The sequence below is a fragment of the Watersipora subatra genome, chromosome 3, assembly GCF_963576615.1.
Source record: "Watersipora subatra chromosome 3, tzWatSuba1.1, whole genome shotgun sequence".
NCBI classification, from domain to species: domain Eukaryota; kingdom Metazoa; phylum Bryozoa; class Gymnolaemata; order Cheilostomatida; family Watersiporidae; genus Watersipora; species Watersipora subatra.
The window spans coordinates 73,767,913-73,788,684 of NC_088710.1; the positions used below are offsets into that span (position 1 = coordinate 73,767,913).

General features: G+C 38.0%; 1 protein-coding gene across 1 annotated transcript in view; it reads right to left on the reverse strand.

The window, feature by feature from the left end:
- Positions 1-9,146: 9,146 nt before the first annotated feature.
- Positions 9,147-20,772, reverse strand: part of LOC137391945 (dynein axonemal heavy chain 12-like) — a 31,794-nt gene continuing 20,168 nt past the window's right edge. Inside the window, exons 39-59 of the mRNA XM_068078510.1 lie at positions 20,230-20,578; positions 19,537-19,794; positions 19,132-19,416; positions 18,695-18,943; positions 18,405-18,590; positions 18,074-18,252; positions 17,698-17,912; positions 16,611-16,803; positions 16,221-16,413; positions 15,563-15,735; positions 14,478-14,618; positions 13,571-13,729; positions 13,097-13,466; positions 12,658-12,978; positions 12,412-12,549; positions 11,989-12,222; positions 11,340-11,525; positions 11,063-11,166; positions 10,451-10,793; positions 9,808-9,899; positions 9,147-9,591 (exon numbers count right to left, since the gene is read on the reverse strand). Coding sequence (XP_067934611.1) covers positions 9,330-9,591; positions 9,808-9,899; positions 10,451-10,793; positions 11,063-11,166; positions 11,340-11,525; positions 11,989-12,222; positions 12,412-12,549; positions 12,658-12,978; positions 13,097-13,466; positions 13,571-13,729; positions 14,478-14,618; positions 15,563-15,735; positions 16,221-16,413; positions 16,611-16,803; positions 17,698-17,912; positions 18,074-18,252; positions 18,405-18,590; positions 18,695-18,943; positions 19,132-19,416; positions 19,537-19,794; positions 20,230-20,578 — 4,630 coding nt within the window. The 3' untranslated portion in view covers positions 9,147-9,329. The remainder of the gene's footprint in view (positions 9,592-9,807; positions 9,900-10,450; positions 10,794-11,062; positions 11,167-11,339; positions 11,526-11,988; positions 12,223-12,411; positions 12,550-12,657; positions 12,979-13,096; positions 13,467-13,570; positions 13,730-14,477; positions 14,619-15,562; positions 15,736-16,220; positions 16,414-16,610; positions 16,804-17,697; positions 17,913-18,073; positions 18,253-18,404; positions 18,591-18,694; positions 18,944-19,131; positions 19,417-19,536; positions 19,795-20,229; positions 20,579-20,772) is intronic.

Consider the following 20,772-nt stretch of genomic DNA (forward strand, 5'->3'; position numbering starts at 1 on the left):
TTTTCCGTTCTGCTTATAAATTTTTTCGCAACGAGATTTTGTATTTATTCATGTTTTAATTTGTGCCATTTGTGTTTATTTACTTTTTGTTCTTAAGTTATGTTTTCTACTAATTGAGAGTACTGTTCGCATGATATCGGATATACTTTTTACAGGCCTTTGGGTAGTGCCCAATTTATTGCACCATGACTGTTAGTTGCAGCAATGATATACAGCCTATCATTGGTTGCAGCACAATGTTTTTATTGTTGGTATATAAAAACTTTGCAAAGTTAGCAGACAACAAAGTAAGGTGATTGGTCAGTTCGAACAGTAACTTGTTAAGCTCTGTCTCGACTGCTAATGCAATATAAATACCGCTGCAATGTTTTAGGCAGGTCGAGTTTGTGTTTTGCTCCTGAATGAGACAAGGATATACATGTATTGCATCCATAAAATTTTTGATTCAATGGGAAATTGTTATCAATATCTGACTGTCAGTTAAATCAATGACAGCAAGTTTGAGGAAGGTTGTAATGATGATTAGAACCAGGCCTGCCAACCCAAGAGTGGGACAATTCTTGAGATTTGGTTTTGGGGCAATTGATGTATCAATGATAGTAAATGTACAATTGTAGAAATTGGGGCAAAATCTCACGCATTTCTCACCCCTTTCTCACGCATTTTCATTTTTTCTTTGGTGTGAATCTCACGCCCAATGCGTGAGAGTTGGCAGGCCGGGTTAGAACTAAAGAGTTACTATTCTTACAAAGAATTTAGTCCCCTCCTGTTGGGTTCAACAGGTTGTATTGTAGGAAGTGTCGGGTTCAGCGTGCTCTGTTGGTTTTAGCAAAGCACAAGTTAGTTGGTTTTAACTCCCTCCTATTGGATTCAGCAGGTTTTACTATAGGAAGTGTTCGGTTAAGCACACTGTTGTTTCAGGAGAGCACAAGTGAGTTGGTTTCAGCTCCCTCCTGTTGGGTTCAGCATTTTGTATTACAGGAAGCGTTGGATTCAGGGCACTCTGTTTTCTCAGTGAGCCCTAGTGAGTCGGTCTCAATAATGTATCTCCGATAAACCAGAATTGAGAGTTGTCTCCATCCCACTCTAAACGATTTTTGCTTTAAAATTAACATCCCGACTAACTAGCAGACTGTAATTTTTTCCTTTTCTTCTATATACATAAGCTTAGAAGTTAATAAATTTATAAAATTTAATTTGGGTTGTAGTTGATATTACATCTAGTGATTTGTCACACCAAGACAATCCCCTGTCATCCGAAATTCATGTGTCATAACATATAGATTGCGGATGAAGTGTTCAGCCATATTTCTCTTCAATGAGACATCTACATGTAGTCTTAAATAGGCATTTTAAAGGGTTAGTAGATATGCACTGTCACGTTGTCTTCTTCATTCTCCAAAAAAGACAGCATAAAAATTAATTTATAAAATTTTCAGAGACCACAAGCTAAAACTCGTAATTGAAACAAACAAATAGCTAACTTTCTAGATGTAACTTTCAATTTGACACAAGTCCCTACCTAAAATCAGACAACAGAATACTATATGTACATGAACACAGCAACCACCCTAAAACCATAATCAACAACGTCCCTATAAACATAAACAAACGACTAAGCACCCTGTCATCAAGCAAACAAGAATTTGACAAAATGAAACAACCGCACCAAGATGCACTAAGGCAAAGTGACTATAACCATGAACTCCAATACACAACAGAAGCAACAACAACAAACAAAAACACAGTAAACAGCGCAAAACTATTTGGTACAACCCCACATATAACTCAAGTGTCGCAACCACCTTAGAAAAGAAATACATCCAAATTGTTACCAGATGCTTTTACAAAGAACACCCTTTGCACAAAATCTTTAGCAAATACACATGTAAAATCAGCTACTCATGTATGCCGAATATGGAGAGAATAATAAAAGCACAGAACAATAAACTTGCACAAAAAAATGAACCAAACAGAATAAGCCAAACAGAAAATGCAATTACCGATAAAAAGACCAATGCTCACTAGACAACAAGTGCATCAACAAAAACATAATCTACCAAGCTGAAATGACAAATAAAACTGACATGAAAACAGAATCATCTATTGGATTATGCGCAATGCAACAGAATTCACATCCAGATGCAATAACCGCAAAGCTTCGGTCAACCAGGAAAGTAAACAAAATCGTACCAAACCTAGTAAACACATAGGGAATTCAAAAGACAACAACGAAAACTTTGAGATAACTTTGAAAATGAAAGCCTGCGTCCAACCCCACAACAATAGAACAAAACGCTGCAACTTATGCCTATTAAAAAAATATTACATCATATTTAAGACTGAATTAGCGACACTAAACAAAAAGAATGAATTGAAATCAACACACAGGCATGTGTGGAGTTATCTTCTCAAAAATTTGTAAGCACCGCCCCATCCCGCCAAAACCATCAGTCACAGCCTGTCAAGCGCCAAATGCGAAACAACGTTGTAGCTAGCACGGAAAAATTTTAGTCAAAATTCAACTAGTCTATATATATAGGCTGAATATATATATGGTATATGAATATATATACATATATATATATATGTACATATATATATATCATAATTCCCATAGTACTCGGGAATTATGCAAAGCAACCTCAACCACGAAGCCGAAGTACGTCACAAAGGCATTACCGAATACAAGGAGCGCGTTCGGCAGGTCCTACGAAGCCGGCTCAATGCCAGAAATCAAGTCATGGTTATAAATAACTACGCACTGCCAGTAATAAGATACCCAGCAGGCATAATAAAGTGGACTGAGGAAGCCATCAAGGAAACAGATAGAGCAACTCATAAACTGCTGACCATGCATGGAGCACTCCACCCAAAATCTGCTACTACTAGACTGTATCTCGATAGGAAAGATGGAGGTAGAGGACTCAAAAGTGTACAGCAGACAGTGAAAAAGGAAGAACAAAGCATTAAAGCCTATGCAGCCTCCATGGCTACCTCAGATCAGCCTCAACTCAGATTGTTAGCTGAATTTCAATTGGCTGCTCTGACAATGGAGTCTCGCAGTGATGATAAGGAACTTTACTGGCACATGAAGCCTCATCATGGTGCTTACCACCAACAAATATCTAAGGTTGGCAATCTCCACCAGACATATACATGTATGTGGTTGAACAAATGAAACTTAACAGCCAATACAAGGAGCAAATGCTCCTAACAAGGCAACTCCAAACAAAAATCTATCACACTAGAAATGATCCTAGATGCAGGGTGTGCAAAGATGCACTTGAGACCATCAAACACATCATCAGTGGATGCAAGCAGCTAGCAGGAAACGCATACACTGAGCCGCATAATCATGTTGCAGGTGTTGTGTACAGAAGTCTATGTGATGAGTATGGTTTTAATAAACCACAACACTGGTGGTAAGCTCCTGGTAAGGTCAATGAAAATGACCATGCTAAGATCCTCTAGGACTTCTTCATCCGGACTGACAAGCATGTCCTAGCAAACTAATCAGATATAGTGGTGGTGGACAAGGAGAACAAAAGGGCTACTATAATAGATATAGCAGTACCCAATGACTACAATATAGCCAGCAAAGAAAAGGTAGAGAAATATCTACTTCTTGGAGAAGAGATTGAAAATGCTGGGATGTAGGAACAACTGTAATTCCAGTAGTAATTGGAGCACTGGGTGCAATAACATCTACTCATAAATATTGGCTTGCCCAGATACCGACAGCAATCAACTCAAGTGAGTTGCAGAAAAGTGTGCTATTGGAAACAGCTAAGATCTTTGGGCGAGTGCTCAAACACCCAGGTATCTGATAGGAGACCCGAGTTGGAGCAGAAATTACCCCCCATATGAGTTAACTGGGGTGAGGACACCATTTCTTTTTATATATATATCTATATATATATATACATATATATATGTGAAAAAAGGAAACTAAATTGTGTATTAAAAAAAGATGAATTTGCTTATAAAAACAGCATTTATGTCTCCTTTCAAGTCTATAGAAGAACAGAACAAGTCTCAAAGACCAAATAAAGTGAAAGTAAAAAGCTTGGAGAATCACTTGTGACAAAATCCTCAAGCAATTTATAACTGCAGTTTACCGTATGAAAAGAAACTGTTGATTATACTTTAAATCAATGAACATTAGTAATTCACAGACATCACATCGACTCAAGTTCATACATGCCAAGTTGATTTTTGCTAAGATTGATAAACCTTGCATGAAATAACTCAAGAGTAACATTTGGGTCGTTATACCAAGATGAGCATGGCTGGAACAAAGAGAGGGTCATAAAATAACTTGCTAAATATGCTGTATGAATCAAACTGTGATAATCGATGTTCTGTAAGTTGAAAACACTGTTATTTGATGTTCTTTGAGCGCCCAACGTGGGTGTAATCTAACCATTAATAAGTAGGCTATGGGCCAAGCAGGCAGAAGAGCTCTAGAAATAATGTTCCGTTGGCACCCCCTTTCAGTGGCAATTTCTGCAGTGATTTAGACTAATTTTGGTATGGAGAATTAAAAACTGAAGAGTTGCCGCAGCTGCCATTCCCACTTCTATGAGACATTCGATAAAGATAATATTTTAGGATTTATCTCCCCTGTAAATAAAATTCCTTTCATAGAAGCATCAGATTTGCAACTTTTATCATAATTATTTGCAGTGATTTAGAATGTCAGTGGTAAAGTCAAAATTCATCTTCTATCTATTTTCGAACATTCCATATCCTACGATTGTTACACGCACATTTAAACTATATACATGTATATACGTATATGTAAATGTGTATATATAATATAATATATATGTATATATGTATATACATATACATATATATATATGTATATATATATATATATATATGTAATATATATAATAATTGTATGGTTCAATAGCTTTATTTTACCAAAAAAAATTCAAAACAATATAATTATGTTTTATAACCTGCACTGATGAATCACAGAAAATAATAAGATTCAAGATAAGTGCATTCATGGTTTGAGCCTTGATATGACTTGTGTATCCCACATACATGGCTCTCAAGAAATTAATTTGATAAACATTGACCAAGCACACAGGTCAAACACTTGGTCTCTGTCTAAAAAGCTGGAAAAAAATTTTTTAAGAGCCTGAAAGGCCTCTTATCAATAGTGTATGCCTTCAACTTGTCGGCAAGGGCTCCCAGATTTACAGAAAATGCTATCAGATACTAACAACAGTAAAATTGAGCTTGGTAAGTTAAAACACAGTGAGGTGAGGGAGTATTTTTTAAACTTGCGATACTTTACCACTCAAACATTTAAGGTGAGATAATGCAACTGATAATTATTCTACAAAATAATTATTATGTAATTCAAGTACATCATTAATAATCATTATTAAGATCGAAGGAATGCAGACATTGAAATCCATACAAACTAGTAGTGGTGGCTACTGATCAAGATGCTTGTATTCAGTTTGAGAAATAACTAAATTTCAAAGGCATCAACCATTAGTCTTGCCCTCATTTATCAAATGGACAAATCATGCATGTATTCACTCTAGTTTATTGGTCTAAGCTGATTAAGTGGTGGTGATTTCCCCAGGCAATGTTGTCCTGGCACTCATTTAGCCACATGAAAAGAATTGGAAACCTGCTACTCATGATACACTATGTCAAAATGAAGATGAGTAACCAAAGCAAATCACAAGATTCAATTCTTCTGTCCACCTATACACATCAAGACCTACATTTAAACATGTACAGCTGATATATGAAAAGAAAGTGTGGTACTACTCACACAAATCAACTACTTGCAAAGCTGTCCTTCAAGTGGCTAAAACTGTGTCTGCAGGTATGTCCAACCATCTTGTAAATTAACCTAAAATATGATTTCTTCAGTTGTTTTGACTATGATTAAGTAATTGATACGGTAAGTAATTTATAAGCAGTGCCCTGTATTGTTTTGCAGACCAACTTGTACTGGTATGGCACCAATTATTGGCATCATATCGCCGTACGAGTAACTATGGCCCTCACAACGGATTTAAACTCCTAGTGACATCTTCAAGCATGGTTTCACATAAACAACTTGCTAATTTTGCGAGCAGTGCTCCTGTCTACATATGCAGATGGATTGAAAAATGCTGCTACCATCAAACAGGAAGAACGTGCACTTTGTAAAACTTTGATCAAGATGTGATTGCTTTAAAGGTGACAAGACTGAAGGTTCTGACAAGTATATCTGCGTAATGCTCAATACACAACTGCGTAATTGGTGAAAATGTTGATCAGTCTTGCCTCAACAGAATCAATTAAGATTGTTCACTACTTACCTATAGTATTTTGGAACTTTTTTATGTAAGGTGGCAATCAGAGAGCTGGACCTTTAACTGCAGTTTGTGGATATTACAGCCCAGGTTCCCAGAAGGCAACTGAATGAGAAACCTTCTCAGAGGACTAGTTCATATTTATAGCAGACATGATCAAACTACCATAAATGCAGTGATTCGAAGCTATTGAGGATGTGGGGGCCATCTTTTTGGATGCCATTGGGCTAATGCAAGCCCTGCCTGCCAGTTCCATCTCTTTAACATTCAGTCAACTTGCTGATACCATTATTGATGTGCTTATTGCTCATACTAAAAAGTACAAGGCTGCTTGTGTGAATTTTGTGATCCAAAACTTTTGCAAGAATAGGGCTATTAAGCTCGAAGATCAACTTCCAATGTGAAAATCTCATAGGTTTGCATGGTTTTTCTAGCTGTGATGCAGTTTCATCCTTTGCAGGCAAAGGGAAAAAGAGTCATAGGAAACTCATCAAAACAGAAGTCGATTCGAAAAATCATGTAAGTTTTGGGGCAACTTTATTCTCTCTGTGAGACTTACACATGCAGACTCTATGGCCAAGAAGATAGGACCCAGTAAAATGGCACAGGCTTCAACTGATTAAGGGACAGACTGTTTGTGTCTAGGTCTAGGCCAGTCGTTTCCTCCCTTCAATTGCTGAAAAAATATGTGCATTGTGTCAATTATGTAGCAGCTACCTACATGTATATGGAAAGAGGCAACAACATAACTTGTCAATGCACCATTTCCATGTCCTTCTTTACACGGGTGGATACTGAGTAAGAAAATTGATGGGTATGCAGTAAAGTGTCATACCAGAATCATCGCTTCACCTGATATTATACAAGCAGTTCTATAGGAGTGTTAAAGATCCAGGTGCTGAGGGAACTGATGTGCTAGTATCATGGCAAAGCTGCCTTAAACAGAGCTTTGCACATGCGTGCACTAAAACAAAACCAAAGCGAGCGTAGAAGAGGATGCCTATGGTGAAAACAATGACTGAGAACTCAACATATTGAGCAAATAGTTAGGATATGCGATATTTTGAAATATCCCAGCTCCTTTTGTAAGACTGTTGATATTAGCTACTAATAATACTACTAATAATAATGCTAATAATAATCACCGTGTTCACACTGCTTGCAGCGTTCTTATTATTTTCTATGATTCATTAGTGTTAGGTTATAAAACATAATTATAGTGTTTTGAATTTTTTTGTAAAATAAAACAATAAACAATTATATACATGTGGACATATACGTACATACATGTATATAGTTTACATGTGCGTGTAACAATCGTAGGATATGGAATGTTCGAAAAGATAGATAGATTGATAGATGAATTTTTACTTTATTACTGACATTCTAAATCACTGCAAATGATTATGATAAAAGTTGCAAATCTGATGCTTCTATTAAAGAAATCTTATTTACAGGGAGATATATCCTAAAATATCATTTTTATCAAATTTTCATAGAAGTGGGAATGGCAGCTGCGACAACTTTTCAGTTTTGAATTCTCCATACCATAATTAGTCTAAATCACTGCAGAAATTGCCACTGAAAAGGGGGTTCCAATGGAAATGCAAGATAAACTGCCTTGGCCCATGGCCTATAAGTATGTTTCACCAATATTTGGCTGTGTGTCAAGTTGTCATTTGTAAAAAAAGGAGAGAGTCACTTAATGCTTGTACTTTTATGGTGGAGTAAGTATTCAGAAAACTCTTGTAGTTTGTAACTACAGAAAACCTCTTCGTATGATTTTGTAAATATACCAACTTTTTAGAATTCAAAGTAAAATTCTAACAAGTATTTAACTCTACACCCAAAGTAATTTTCAACATAAAAAGTTCATAAAATGCTCAAAGCACCGCAATTTCATAAGGAAAAATAAAGAGGCTGATGGAAATTAAAAACAGTATATTAAGAAATTTGAGTCAAGTTATTATTGAATTTGAATTGAGTAAATTATCCGCATATCTATAAACGCCTGTATTTTACAGCCTTCACATCACTGTGTGTACACTTCTGTTCAATTGTAAAAAGCTCTTTTTTTCTGTTAAACAATTTAATTTTTTACCAATTACCTAGTTTCCTGCAGTATTAATTGCGGAAGCATCATAGGCTTTCAGGCTGTGAATTAACCAACATACGGTGTTAGCATATGAAGCGAATCTCAGAATCAAACTTATGTGGAAATTTGACTTTACTTAGTGGAATTTTGAAACATAGCGAATGTAGACAATAGTTTTTTGTAATTATCTTCACATATAATAGAAAGTTTTAGCTCTAACGACTAATGATACACCTTTGATACGTTTCATAATTTTTTAATAATACCTTTGATGCATTGGTATTATTAAAAAAATTATGAAATACTTGTAGTTTATTTCAGAGGAGCTTTCAACAAATGCTAGCAGTTTTTACTATCTACATCATAGAATACTTCTACATCTGAAATTATAATGAGCCTTGCCCTTTCTGCAAGCTTTCCTGTTTAACACAATTTGGCCAGTGACAGATTTTGTTGACTCTAGCTAGACAATAATTGTTTTTCGTCGCTCTCTCGTATAAAAATACATTTGTCTAGATTGTGTGCCTTGATACTTAGTTTGCCATTTGTCTTCATTGACTGACACAGGTTTGTCATACTGCAATAACAATGCCAGATGTTTAGACAGCAAAGTTACCTGGTATACAAGGTACATAAATATCTTGACAGATCATCGAGACAATCATATTGACAATTAGCCAGCATTTAAATAGTTTAAATCTATTGATGATGGCAAAACCTGTTATAGTCAATACAAGATACAAATTGTAAAGGTTAGGTTGACCTCTACGATTAAAATGCAGTATATCTAAAATATGGAATAAATAGTTTAAAAAATCCCTTTTGCTATTGTGAATTTGAGCGTTATCCAGCTGAATAGTGAGTGTAGAGCTCAATGTAGAGCTATTCATCAGATAGGTTTAATCATCAAGCTGGCAGAGAAGAGCACAGCCCCTTTTAATCCAGTGTTGTACAGGACGCTTAGTGTTCAGAAGCATTTTGACAACAAAGTTAGTGGAATGTCCGGTTGTACTCAGAGTTCCCTTCCTTTCACTCGTCTTGTAGACGGGACAGTCATACCGCTTGTCTGACACATCTATAGCTGTTTTCAGGGCGGGCTTTAGCCAAATTAATGGCACCTTGTCATTGAGGATTTTAGATAACTGTTCAGTGAGACAATTCCTGTATAGATAGAAAAACGCATCGAATCACTTTCTCTTGTCAATCTAAGGCAAAGCCACTCTAAGGGTGCTTTTGTTTATTTCAGTCATACATTATGTACATGTGCCATGTAAGTACATTTCACTTCTAAATATAGCATCACTTACAATGATGCTGATGATCTACCATATAACATTCCATTGCATTTGGTATGAATACACGAGTCTCTATACTTACTCTTTGCGATCCCACCTGGCCCCATCCAAAAACAAGCCATATACATAAGCACCATCATCAGGTGCAGTTTCTGATCGGTCTTCAGTCAACAGCTACAACACAATACCAGTTATCTTAGTTAGGCAACTTCGTTTTTGTAGGCTTTCTGCTACATATTTGCATTATAACATATCATAGTGGTTTTTGTGAGTGCGCAAACCTATGCTTGTCCGTAGTACAAGTGACATGCAAATAAACTCTATAAAAATAAAGGCTTTACTATTATTTACTATTTATCATTGTAATATTTATCAAATATCACTGCAATCATTTATTATTGATAAATGATTGCAGTGGTATTTGTTGGAGTGAAAGTTAGAGAGAGGGTAGTGCAAGTTTTCTTGCTTGTCTGAGTCTTTTCCTAAAAAGATGTTTTTATAAGAACCAAAAAGTGGAAATAACTCCTTATGCTACACCTTAGAGGGAATTGTTCTAATTGACTTTTATCTTCTTTCTGCTCATAAGCATATTTGACAATCGTCAGCTTTGAAAGATTACATCATCATCTGAATTTATTAGTTTGCTTTTCAGGCATTAAACAAAGCCAAAGACTACTGAGGGATGTGGACTAGAATTATACAAAAAGCAGTGAGTAATTAGTCACCTCAAAGTCAAAGTCAAGCGTATCAATAGGTATGGTGTACTTTCGGGCATAGTTCTGTCGGACACCTGTGAGAAAGGCTTGAGTGAAAAAGAACCCAGAGACCCAATAATCCGCCGGTTTTCCTTCATCGTACCAAAGCTGAAGGAAGGCAAGTCTGTCGAGGAAATCGTTAATATAGCTACCCAGTGGCTTCAGCGATGGATATGAGCGCTTGGCCCATGTTGCAGGAATTTTGCCAATCATAACACTGGCGGCCACTCCTTCTAACTCAGATGACATGACAACCAATCCCACTATGGCTTTCTGCAGGTTGATCAGACTTGTTCGGATAATCGACAGCAGTCTGGAAAATAATTTTATCAGAATTAGTCCTAACCACCATGGCCCTTTAGAGACAGTAGTTTTGCCTGATGCAACATGCGGTAGTTAGACTGTGGATAATCACAATGGCCTTTGGTGGTCAGTAGTTTTGTCTGATGCTGTACAGCTAAACCATAGATATTCACATCTTCATGCTTAGTTAAAATCGACCTTTGGAGACAGTAGTTTGCCTGATGTTTTATAGCTGAACTATGGATAATCATACCTGTCCAACCATAGTAAAATACTCACTTGTTAAATCTCTCCATTTCTTGTGTCAAGACTGTGTTCATACTTTCATTATAAGTTACAGGAAACTTCTTTCCTGCTGCTTCCAAGTCAAAGTTTTTGGGCAACTGTGGGCACAAATAATACAGTCACAACTCCCATGTTTGATCATTGCTAATGCAAGCGCTTTTAACCAATTTTGTTTTGCGCACTTGTCAGAGATATATGTCAAATATAGCAGTGAATGTTGCATATCTGATCAGTCCACAAAGTCAATATTACTTTATCACAACACGCATACCTTCTTTAAGATGTCTTCACATATTGAGTTCAGTGCCTCATCAGCCTTGCTACTAGCCCCACCACCACTAGCGCCTTGTGTCAGTAAGACAGAGTCAAACAGCTCTCTTGTTTCTTGTAGCTCTTTACTGATATCAACATTGTCATGCATCCCAAATATTTCTGGTAGTTGAGTGGCCGGTAGGTTCTGGAGAGAAATTATACAAATGTTACAGCTAAAACAATGGCAAAGAATTATATGAAGTAACTCAAGTAACCATGTCTACTTCCTTATGCACATTTTTTTACTAAGTACACATAACAGCTGCTTTTACGGTAATGATGCCTTGGGCAATATACCATATTTTCTCTGTATGCTGCCCTACCTTTCAAGCTATTCAATTAGTACAACTGTTAACTATCAATTCATACAGCCCACTGTAGCATCCCTTTTGGGTACTCACTTGCTGTATATGATATATGATAACACTGATTATTCACATCAAGATGGATGTAAAATTCGTCAGAATGGTAACATTGAATCATGATACTCTTGGTGAGATTCCCTAGCACTCCTTACAAGAACACCAACATTTTATGTTGAAGGACTGTGATACCATTTTAAATGTATGCTACTAGCGGTTGTGCAACAGTTCTACTCTGCCATTTACCTTAATAAACTCTACATATTCTTCATATGTTCCTTTTGGAGGCGCGTAATAGTTGCCACTCGGGGAGAATTTGTACTTGTGGTCATCTATGATGGCTGGATTGTAGAAATCACGGAGTGTAGTGAGGAGGCAGCGTCTGTCCCAGTCATCAGTGACACGGCCTCCATAGTTGCACTCACCAGCCATATAAGATATGGCATCAAATGGTACTTCATCGTATTCATTCAGGTACATCTACATTGTACATGCATCATCAATATAGCAACCAGTATTAGGATGTTGTCTGTGAAACCACTGAAAGCGCCCATCAGCCTGGCACCATATAATATTTGGTTTGTCAAACACTCTAGTTGTGCTCGAGGCGGTGAGACTGAAACTAATGACATACTCTGACAGGTGTACAGATTTAAAACTGATGGTTACCTGCAACTGTCTAACCGAGATTCTCAAGTCAGATTCGTTGAATCCATACGAAATATTCCATCCCAAAGGGCCAAACTTTCTCCTCTCCTGGATGAGCGCGTGGAAGAAGCAAAGACCAAACAGCAACTTTTCAAAGTGCTAAAATTAAAAAGAGTGTTAAAATGTGCAAGAATATATGGGAAAGGTGGACAAATGAAAGATTGCAAGACCTGTATTTTCACAGCTTATAAAGGTGGTTTGACTTACTGGTTGTTTTTCACCGCAGCCGTTGAAGAAGGTCTCATCACTAATCGGATCATTGAGGTAGGATTGAAGCAAGTTCTGCCTGAGACCTGTAGGTGGCTCATTCGTCATCTTCACTCCATTCTGAAGGACTGTCACGGGGAACTTGTTTGAAGGATAGCTGGTGAGCCAGAGCCTAAAGTCAGGATGTGTGGTCTCTGGGACTAACTCCTCGCACAGCTTTTCCATGGCAGTCATCCATGAAACGGCCAGATGGCAGTTCTGGAGCAAAACCCAAGCGCCGCTAACCTTTGCTTCTGTAATCATCTTAGCAGCAATTGGTCCCTGCAAATAAACCAGCCAAACTTATTCCTCAAGTATAGCAGCAGCCACAGTGTGTAACTACTGCTGCTATTATACATGCCGAGATCATTTGTATCGACAGAGAAAATTTTCGACGCACCTGACCCTGACCCAAGGAGATGGAGTTGAAGCGTTTACCACCAAAGCCTTTGTCATCGGCAAACTTGAGCAACGCCATGGTAGGGTCAGCACCAGGGGAGAGAATAAAAATGAGAGGTGCACAGCAATTGGAATCTCCATAGCTCTTTGCCAAGTCAAATGGCGGTGGTTGCACAAACTTGTCTCCTAGTTTCTTAGTAACAAATTTAGTGATAGAAGGAATCATCTTATCTGGGCGTATGCAACGCAAGACCATCATGCTATGGAAGTCTGAGAGCTTTGTGTCCCATGGGGCTGGAAGACTGGCAAGATGAGGCTCTTTGTTGTCATAGAAAGCTCGCCACACGTCAATGTTTTTGCTGACATCTTCTCTAATAACAATACCACAGAATTTATCAGCCAATTGAGCCAAAAAATATTCATGCAGTTGCCATAAACCTACTAGCTACAGCTGCATAGAGATAACGCTACTTACTTGAGCCCTTTGAATGGTTTAATATCAGAGAGTCTGCATATCTCATCCCAGCTCTTATCAACTAACCAACTCTTGTCTGGATTAGGGTTGGTGTTGGCAAGACCAACACCCCCGGTGAGAAAAAACATGAAATCGTCTTGGGCTAGTTCGTTTTTAGCGCTAAAAACCAAATATTATGCAAGAATCAGTGCTGTTGAAGTGAATGGTCAGGAATACAATGCATAAGCCATAGGAAGATGGGTGTATATCATGCCATGTTAGGCATTCAAAATTATAGGTATAAGATGAATGCATATTGCATAAAACTTATGAAATGGGAAGGCACACAATGGTATTTACTATACATCTATTAAATTATGTACATGAACGGGTATAAAACAGTCAAGTGTCAAACAACAAAGCAACTTGCAGGTCAATGGGATAAAATAGCATTAGTAGGAGGCTGCAACAAAAGTGAAGCAGGCTTGGTGGGGTGGGTAGAAGATGTGTTTGTGGATTAGGAATGGATAAGGATTGATAGTGGCTGAATGATTAGAATGAGGGTTACACTGGTGGCAGGTGGTCAAGTGTGGCAGGTAGTTGGCATATGGAAACTGCCACTAGATGAATAGTTCTTACTGACAGCAAGTGAGAAAAAGATATATGGAAGATGTCATTGGTATGGGCCGTCGAGCATGGTTTAGTCATAAGCACCAAACTAGGAAGCAAGCAACTTTTGACAACGTGGTTTTTCTAATGGTAGCAATTAGTGCAAGAACGTAAAAAAAACAATAGTTTCAAATTATAGTTGTGTGCTGGCTATTAGCTAGTTAGTGTTTGTTAGTCGCAGGCGTAATGGAACAAATTTGGTGGAGTTGACTTGAAAGCACCAACAATTAAGCCGGCGGTCGTTTTGACCTTTACTTACAACAATATCTTTGAGCAAAGGACAAGCGAGAAGAGGAGCTTGTCTTTCTCAAAGAGTGACCGACAGACATTGGTGTAGAGACTGTATGTAAAATGCTCGTTGAGATAGCGTAATCGTTTCTCGAGTATCTTAGATTTATTGCTGCAATAGAGATGTGAGCGACATGATGAGAGAGTAGAGAAGAATGAACAGCGTTAAACTAGTAACTAGTCTACTGCCAACGCAATGCATGACCATACATTCCTTGAACAAAAAACAAGGGTTCACAACATAGTCAAAACAGTATGGCTGTTTTAACTGTATTTTCCTCTGTCCAAAAAAGAATCCAGTTCAGTCATTGCTAAAAGGTTGGCAGTACATCAGCTCGCTAATTCAACTTCTGTGTTCAACTAAAATGTAATTCCAACAATACTCACACTTCTAGGCCAATGCAGAGTAAAAATGAGAAGACAAGTTTATGTGTGGCAAATAAAGACCGACAGACATTTTCGTAGAGGGAAAATTGGAAGTGCTCCTTCATGTATCTCAGTCTTCTCTCTAAAATTCTTGATTTATTGCTGAAATGACAGCGTGTAATAGCATGTGTAAGATTATGCATCGCTAGCAGTACAGTAATACTTCAGTTTATTACAATCCCTTTTACAGGTCATTTTACTTGGATCTACACTACCATTATCTAGGTAAGGTGGTAAGAATAACATCCCTAATAGGTTAATGAGTTATTCTATTTGCTACTCTAAATCCATATCCTAATATGTTGGCTTGTTATGCCTTTAATGTGTAAAGCTCTATAACTCGAACCCAACATATTTCTCACATCCCTGACATATTCTCCTGCATCCCTAACATATTCCCCTGTATCTCTGACATATTTCCATGTATCCCAGACATATTCCCTTGCATCCTGACATATTCCCCTGCATATTTGACAGGTTCTACTGCATCGTTGATACACCCTTGTGTTCTCGATCTACTACCCTAATAAAATGTAGCCATAATGCAGCAAATATGTAAGAAATTGTGCACAAAATATTACTGAATAGCCACAAAACAGGCAGAGAAGAGAGAGTTCAGTTGGTACAGACCTGTCCTGGATAGAGTTGATGAAGAGGTTGACAAACCAGCTGAGGGAGTACTGATACATGGGGTCAATGTTAGGCAGGTCAGCAATGGAGAAGAAGAGGTTAGCAGAATGCTTAGCTATTGGTCTATAGCCCATGCGAGAAGCGTCTATCTTCTTTTCTGTTTCCTCAGCAACCTGTGAACAAACGAGCAATTCAGTATTATCTCAATTGAGTAAATGCAGTGAAACGGAATTCAACATTAAATCAATAAGGTTCTTAATCTGCCAGTACAATAATTTAACGCGTTTGAGCAACCTGTCAATTCTTGTCATTTGTGACTGGCATACTTGAACCGGTTAAAAATATGTACTAACTGCTCAAATCTCAGCACTAAAAGAATTATACAATTTGTAAGACTGCCAACTGCTCATTACTTCATGTTACACTAGTATTATATTACGTCTGCACTGCATGAACAACTGTGACTACAGAGTATTATATTACGTCTGCACTGCATGAACAACTGTGACTACAGAGTATTATATTACGTCTGCACTGCATGAACAACTGTGACTACAGAGTATTATATTACGTCTGCACTACATGAACAACTGTGACTACAGAGTATTATATTACATTTGTAAATTTTAAACATCAACATAAGAAATTTAATTCTCACCTTCTGTTTTTTGCTGATTTCATCAGAGAGAATTTTAGATGAATCTAAGATCTGGATAGCACTTTCATCTTCTAGAATGTTCCCTTCAGATGCTGAAAGAGTGTGCAGGATCTTATCCTCAATCTCTTTTAGCTGCTTTCTATTTTGTGCAGAGGTTATAATCAAGCCTTGTCTCTCTTCCTCTAGCTCTGGCCTACAGATACAGTTGCCCAAGTCACGAGTACAGTTACTGACGATATAACTCGATTCTGTGTACTCTTATTTTAGATAAATTGTATGCTGAAATACAAGAACTTTGCTCGCTACAAACAACACAGTCCGTTTGGGACTAAAGCAGGAAAAAATAAAACAAATGGTGCTAAATGAGAGTGCAAAGTTAAGATGACTCACCGCTCTTTGGCTACAACTATACCCAGCAGTTGGTCCTCCAAACCTTCCGGGGTTATCATAAAGTTAAGAAGTGAGACCTTGACAGCTACTTCAGGAAGGTAGTGTGGGTTCCTCAACTTTGTTGTGATGTAGAACCTAAATTCTTTGTTGTATTCAATCACATTCTCTCCGAGCCTGATCATGTCTACTCCACCTAGAACATTTGTATGCAATAGTAAGACCTTGTCATCAGGAATGTCTTTTTGCAACCTGATTGTACCAGTCAAGCAATAGCAACAATTTGGAGTGACAGTGTTTATATATATATACTGTATATATATATATATATATATATATATATATATATATATATATATATATATACTGTATATATATATGCATATATTATATTTGATTATAAACAGTAGATGATGTTAAGAGAAGAGTTGTCAGATAGGCTAGTCTCTACTCTAAATTTACAAGGCTGAATACTAACCTGGAAACAAGCCCAGTTATGCAATGTAAAGAGGCTATGAGAGAATCAATGTATTTTCATATACGACATTCAATTCACAAGAAATGAAGCAGTACGGGAAGTGAATTACATGATTCCGCCTACATTGCGGAATTTAATATATTGTTGAACTGTGAAGCCCTCTGCCATTTAAACTACCAGCTAAAATCAACGGTCAGCCTATGAATAAGGAAGTCAAAAAATGGTGTGAAAATGGTGTGAAAATGGAAACATTTGTTTCATCTAAAGGAAGAGAGAAGATACAACATAGTTGCATTGGAGTTGTCTACTCACCGGCCATACCAACTAAATGCAAAAAGATTGTAAAGCAAGTGAACATGGGATTGCACTCGAGTTGTTAGTAGCAGCAGTAAACAAGATTAGACAGCTCAGGGTTGTTTTTGTAAGCAAGTAGTAGTAGGTTACAGCTCTCTTTCTTATGAGTGTGCTACATGGATATGTGAATAGGGGCTGACAGATTGCTACTACCTGCAGCAGGCTGCGGCACTCTATACCCACGGGGAAAATTCATTGAAGGGTTCTCAAGTACTACTGAAAAAGTTCAAAGTTATACAGACTTCTTAGCTTGTGTACCTTGTTTAAAAGTCTGTTTCAGAAGAAGGGGTTCAAGTGATGGGTCGAGTTCCTCTCCCACATTTTCAAGAAGCAATGGGTTGCCAAATTGTATGCAGTTCTCCAAATTCCTCATATAGTCGGAGTCAGTGAGTTTGATTACAGCAAGCTGATGGTCTTTTTCCGAGTTCTTCACCCATTTATTAGCTTGGCCTTGAGGGTCGATCATGAGTGGCCTAGATAACAGCATATTTAACTGAAACTGAAATAAAATGAACAAAGAGACTGGTATTACGGAAGGTAAAACATGACAGAATGCTGATCTCTCGCCATCTCTATCATTTGGCTAGGATTTACATAACCAGGTTCTCAACTAGCGTATAGCTGTGCTTCTCACCATCGCCTTGCATTGGCTACAATGACACCATTGTCAATGCTGAAACTGTCCCTGGGGAGACCGGCTATATTCCACTGCTGAATTTTTATTGGCTCTCCCAGAGTCTTGGTTAAAGAGAACTCAGCAGAACATGGAATCTTTTTGGATAAGCAAAGCTTCACCCAATCACCAGTGCAATCCTACAACAAGCATACAGGAAAGACAATATATGACAAGAATAGCTTACATTCAAGTCTGGCTTTGTTATCATCTTTTAGTAAAACATTTTTAGTGCATTCAACTAAAGTCTGATCAATAGGTAGTGTAAGTAGGCTAGGGTCCTTGTGCTTACCAGCCTAAATGCCATGGTAAAGGGTCCGAGGTAGGCCATAACTCCAGAGGAAATGAGTACATCTCCCGACAAGTTTTCATAGATACTTTGCAGCCTGCTTGCCGCCTCAGTCCATCTCACTTTCTCTCCACCAAGTCCCCCAATCAGCTTTTCTGCTCGCACCAACTTCTTTCCACACAAGTCCACCTAAAATGATGCAAAAAGGTTTGTATAAAAGAATTTGCCTTAGATGAACAGTTACTGGCCAAAGAGGCCTGTGGCGCACGTTTTTGTATACAGACAAACCTTACCTGAAACTCGAGGTTCTTTTTTTTCTCCACCATCTCCTGGAATGTCTTCTCAAGATTAGCCAGACGATCCTGAACTGCTTTGAGTTCAGCTCTTTTGGTATTCAACAGCGCCATTGTCTCAGCTAACTGAGTCTGAGCTTCTTTCAGCTTAGCCTTTTTAGGGGCCACCACCTTAGCCACCCTGTCATATATTTCCATAGCCATGATCCACTTGGTTAGACCTTCTGCTGCGGATGAAGCTTTGGCTACCTGGAATGATTAACAGCTTAAGTCTTATTTTATGTTTAAGCATTTTAACTTCAAGTTGAACAGTTACTTCCTAAACTTTCCAACATTGTAGCTACATGTTTGTTGTTTAGTAAAATTAGTAAATTCAACCTCGTGTGAAAAACAGACAGAAGGCAACTCAGTGAGTTGTGCTATAAAGCAAGACCAACCTTTACAGGGTCAAACTCTGGGTTTGTAATATATTCCTTTCTAATTTTAGACATGACATGCACTGGTATATTGTCCTTGTCATAATCTTTCAACATCTGCAGGAAGCCCATATCACCGAGCAGCTTTTTCGAAGGGCCCCAGTAGTCTAGAATTTTTTGACCTGATCCTGATGGGTCATTTATTTTCTCAGGCTTAATGTCTTTCATGACACAGACAGCTGACATGACCAGCTTGACACCTGCTGGTGGGTTCTTCATTGACTTCACTATAGTGATATCACTCGGCTACAAAAATGCGCAGCACATTAACTCGGTCAGAGCAAGAATTTATCTCAAGACATACTCAAATTAGTTTCTGCTAATGATACAAAACATGACTGTGTAGCTCTTATGAATTCAACGCACCTTGAGCGTGTCAAGGGCAGAAATGGCAGCCTCTAGTGCAGGAATAGCTTCTGCCAATTCAGCCTCACACTCATCTTTAAGGGCCTGTGCTGCTTCTGCCTGCTCATTGGCTACCGCCTCATCTTTAGCCACGACCTCACTCGTTTTCGAGACCTCTTTGCTCTCCTTCTCTATGACAATCATCATCTTATCCGTTTCCTCTGAAGACTTGACCAGCTGTGGCTGCAAATCTTCCAACTCCTTTTGCATCTCTGCCACCTAAAGGCAGATTAGTGTGTGATAGTGCAACTCTCGTTGTGGTAAAGCAACTCCTTTGATGCATCTCTGCCACCAAAGTTAGGTTAGTTAGAGACATAAATAATCTCTCGTTGTACTAAAATAACTCGTTTGGTTTCTTGGTAACATTAAAAGCTTTCTGGAATGTCTTACTAAAACTCACCCTTTGCTTGTCACTAGTTTGTGATTCATTTAATAACTGTCACATGTTTAATAAATAAAGATACTGTTAGCATGCTTTGTGTCAACAATTAACTAAATGCAATGACCTGTAATGAATCACGGTTTCAATAATGCCTGAGAGGTAATACGGATAATCTACACATTTGAAGGCTTAGCATTTATCTGATGGAGCCTGGAGCCACACAGCGCTCCTTATGCTCTATTAGTTTATACTAAGGAGAAAGGTTACTTTACCTGTGACGCAGCAAAAGCTAATTTCTCTAAGCCAACTTCATATCTTCTCTTGGCCTTCATGGTCTCATCTTGCTTGGCGCCGAGTAGGTTTTTAAAAGAGCCAATCAGCTCGAGATATGACGTTGGTGTCACGTAATTGTGACGGCCGAGTTCATCAAGGTAGCGCGTAGAAAGTCCATCAGCGCTCTGATGAAATGTCTTGCAGATGTCGACACATTCACGTTTCATCCAATCTTCCATCTCGAGTCCTTCAAGGTATTTATTACCAACTTTCTCTAACGCCTCGTCAGGCCATGTTTGGAACCAGTCAATTGTGCAGCAGTTAATCAGTGATGGGAATTGTCTTAACCTGCAAGTAGATTGATGCAGTAAATAGCAAAATGGCTACGAACATAAGATCCTGCTTTTTGTACTTATGAGTTTGATCAACCGGAAAGGAAATACATATATATTTTTAAATGATTTGCCAGCTATCTAACAGGTTTGCCACTAGAATTAGAATTTGCTAGTTGCAAAGCGGTTCGAGACAGGACAAGCACTTGT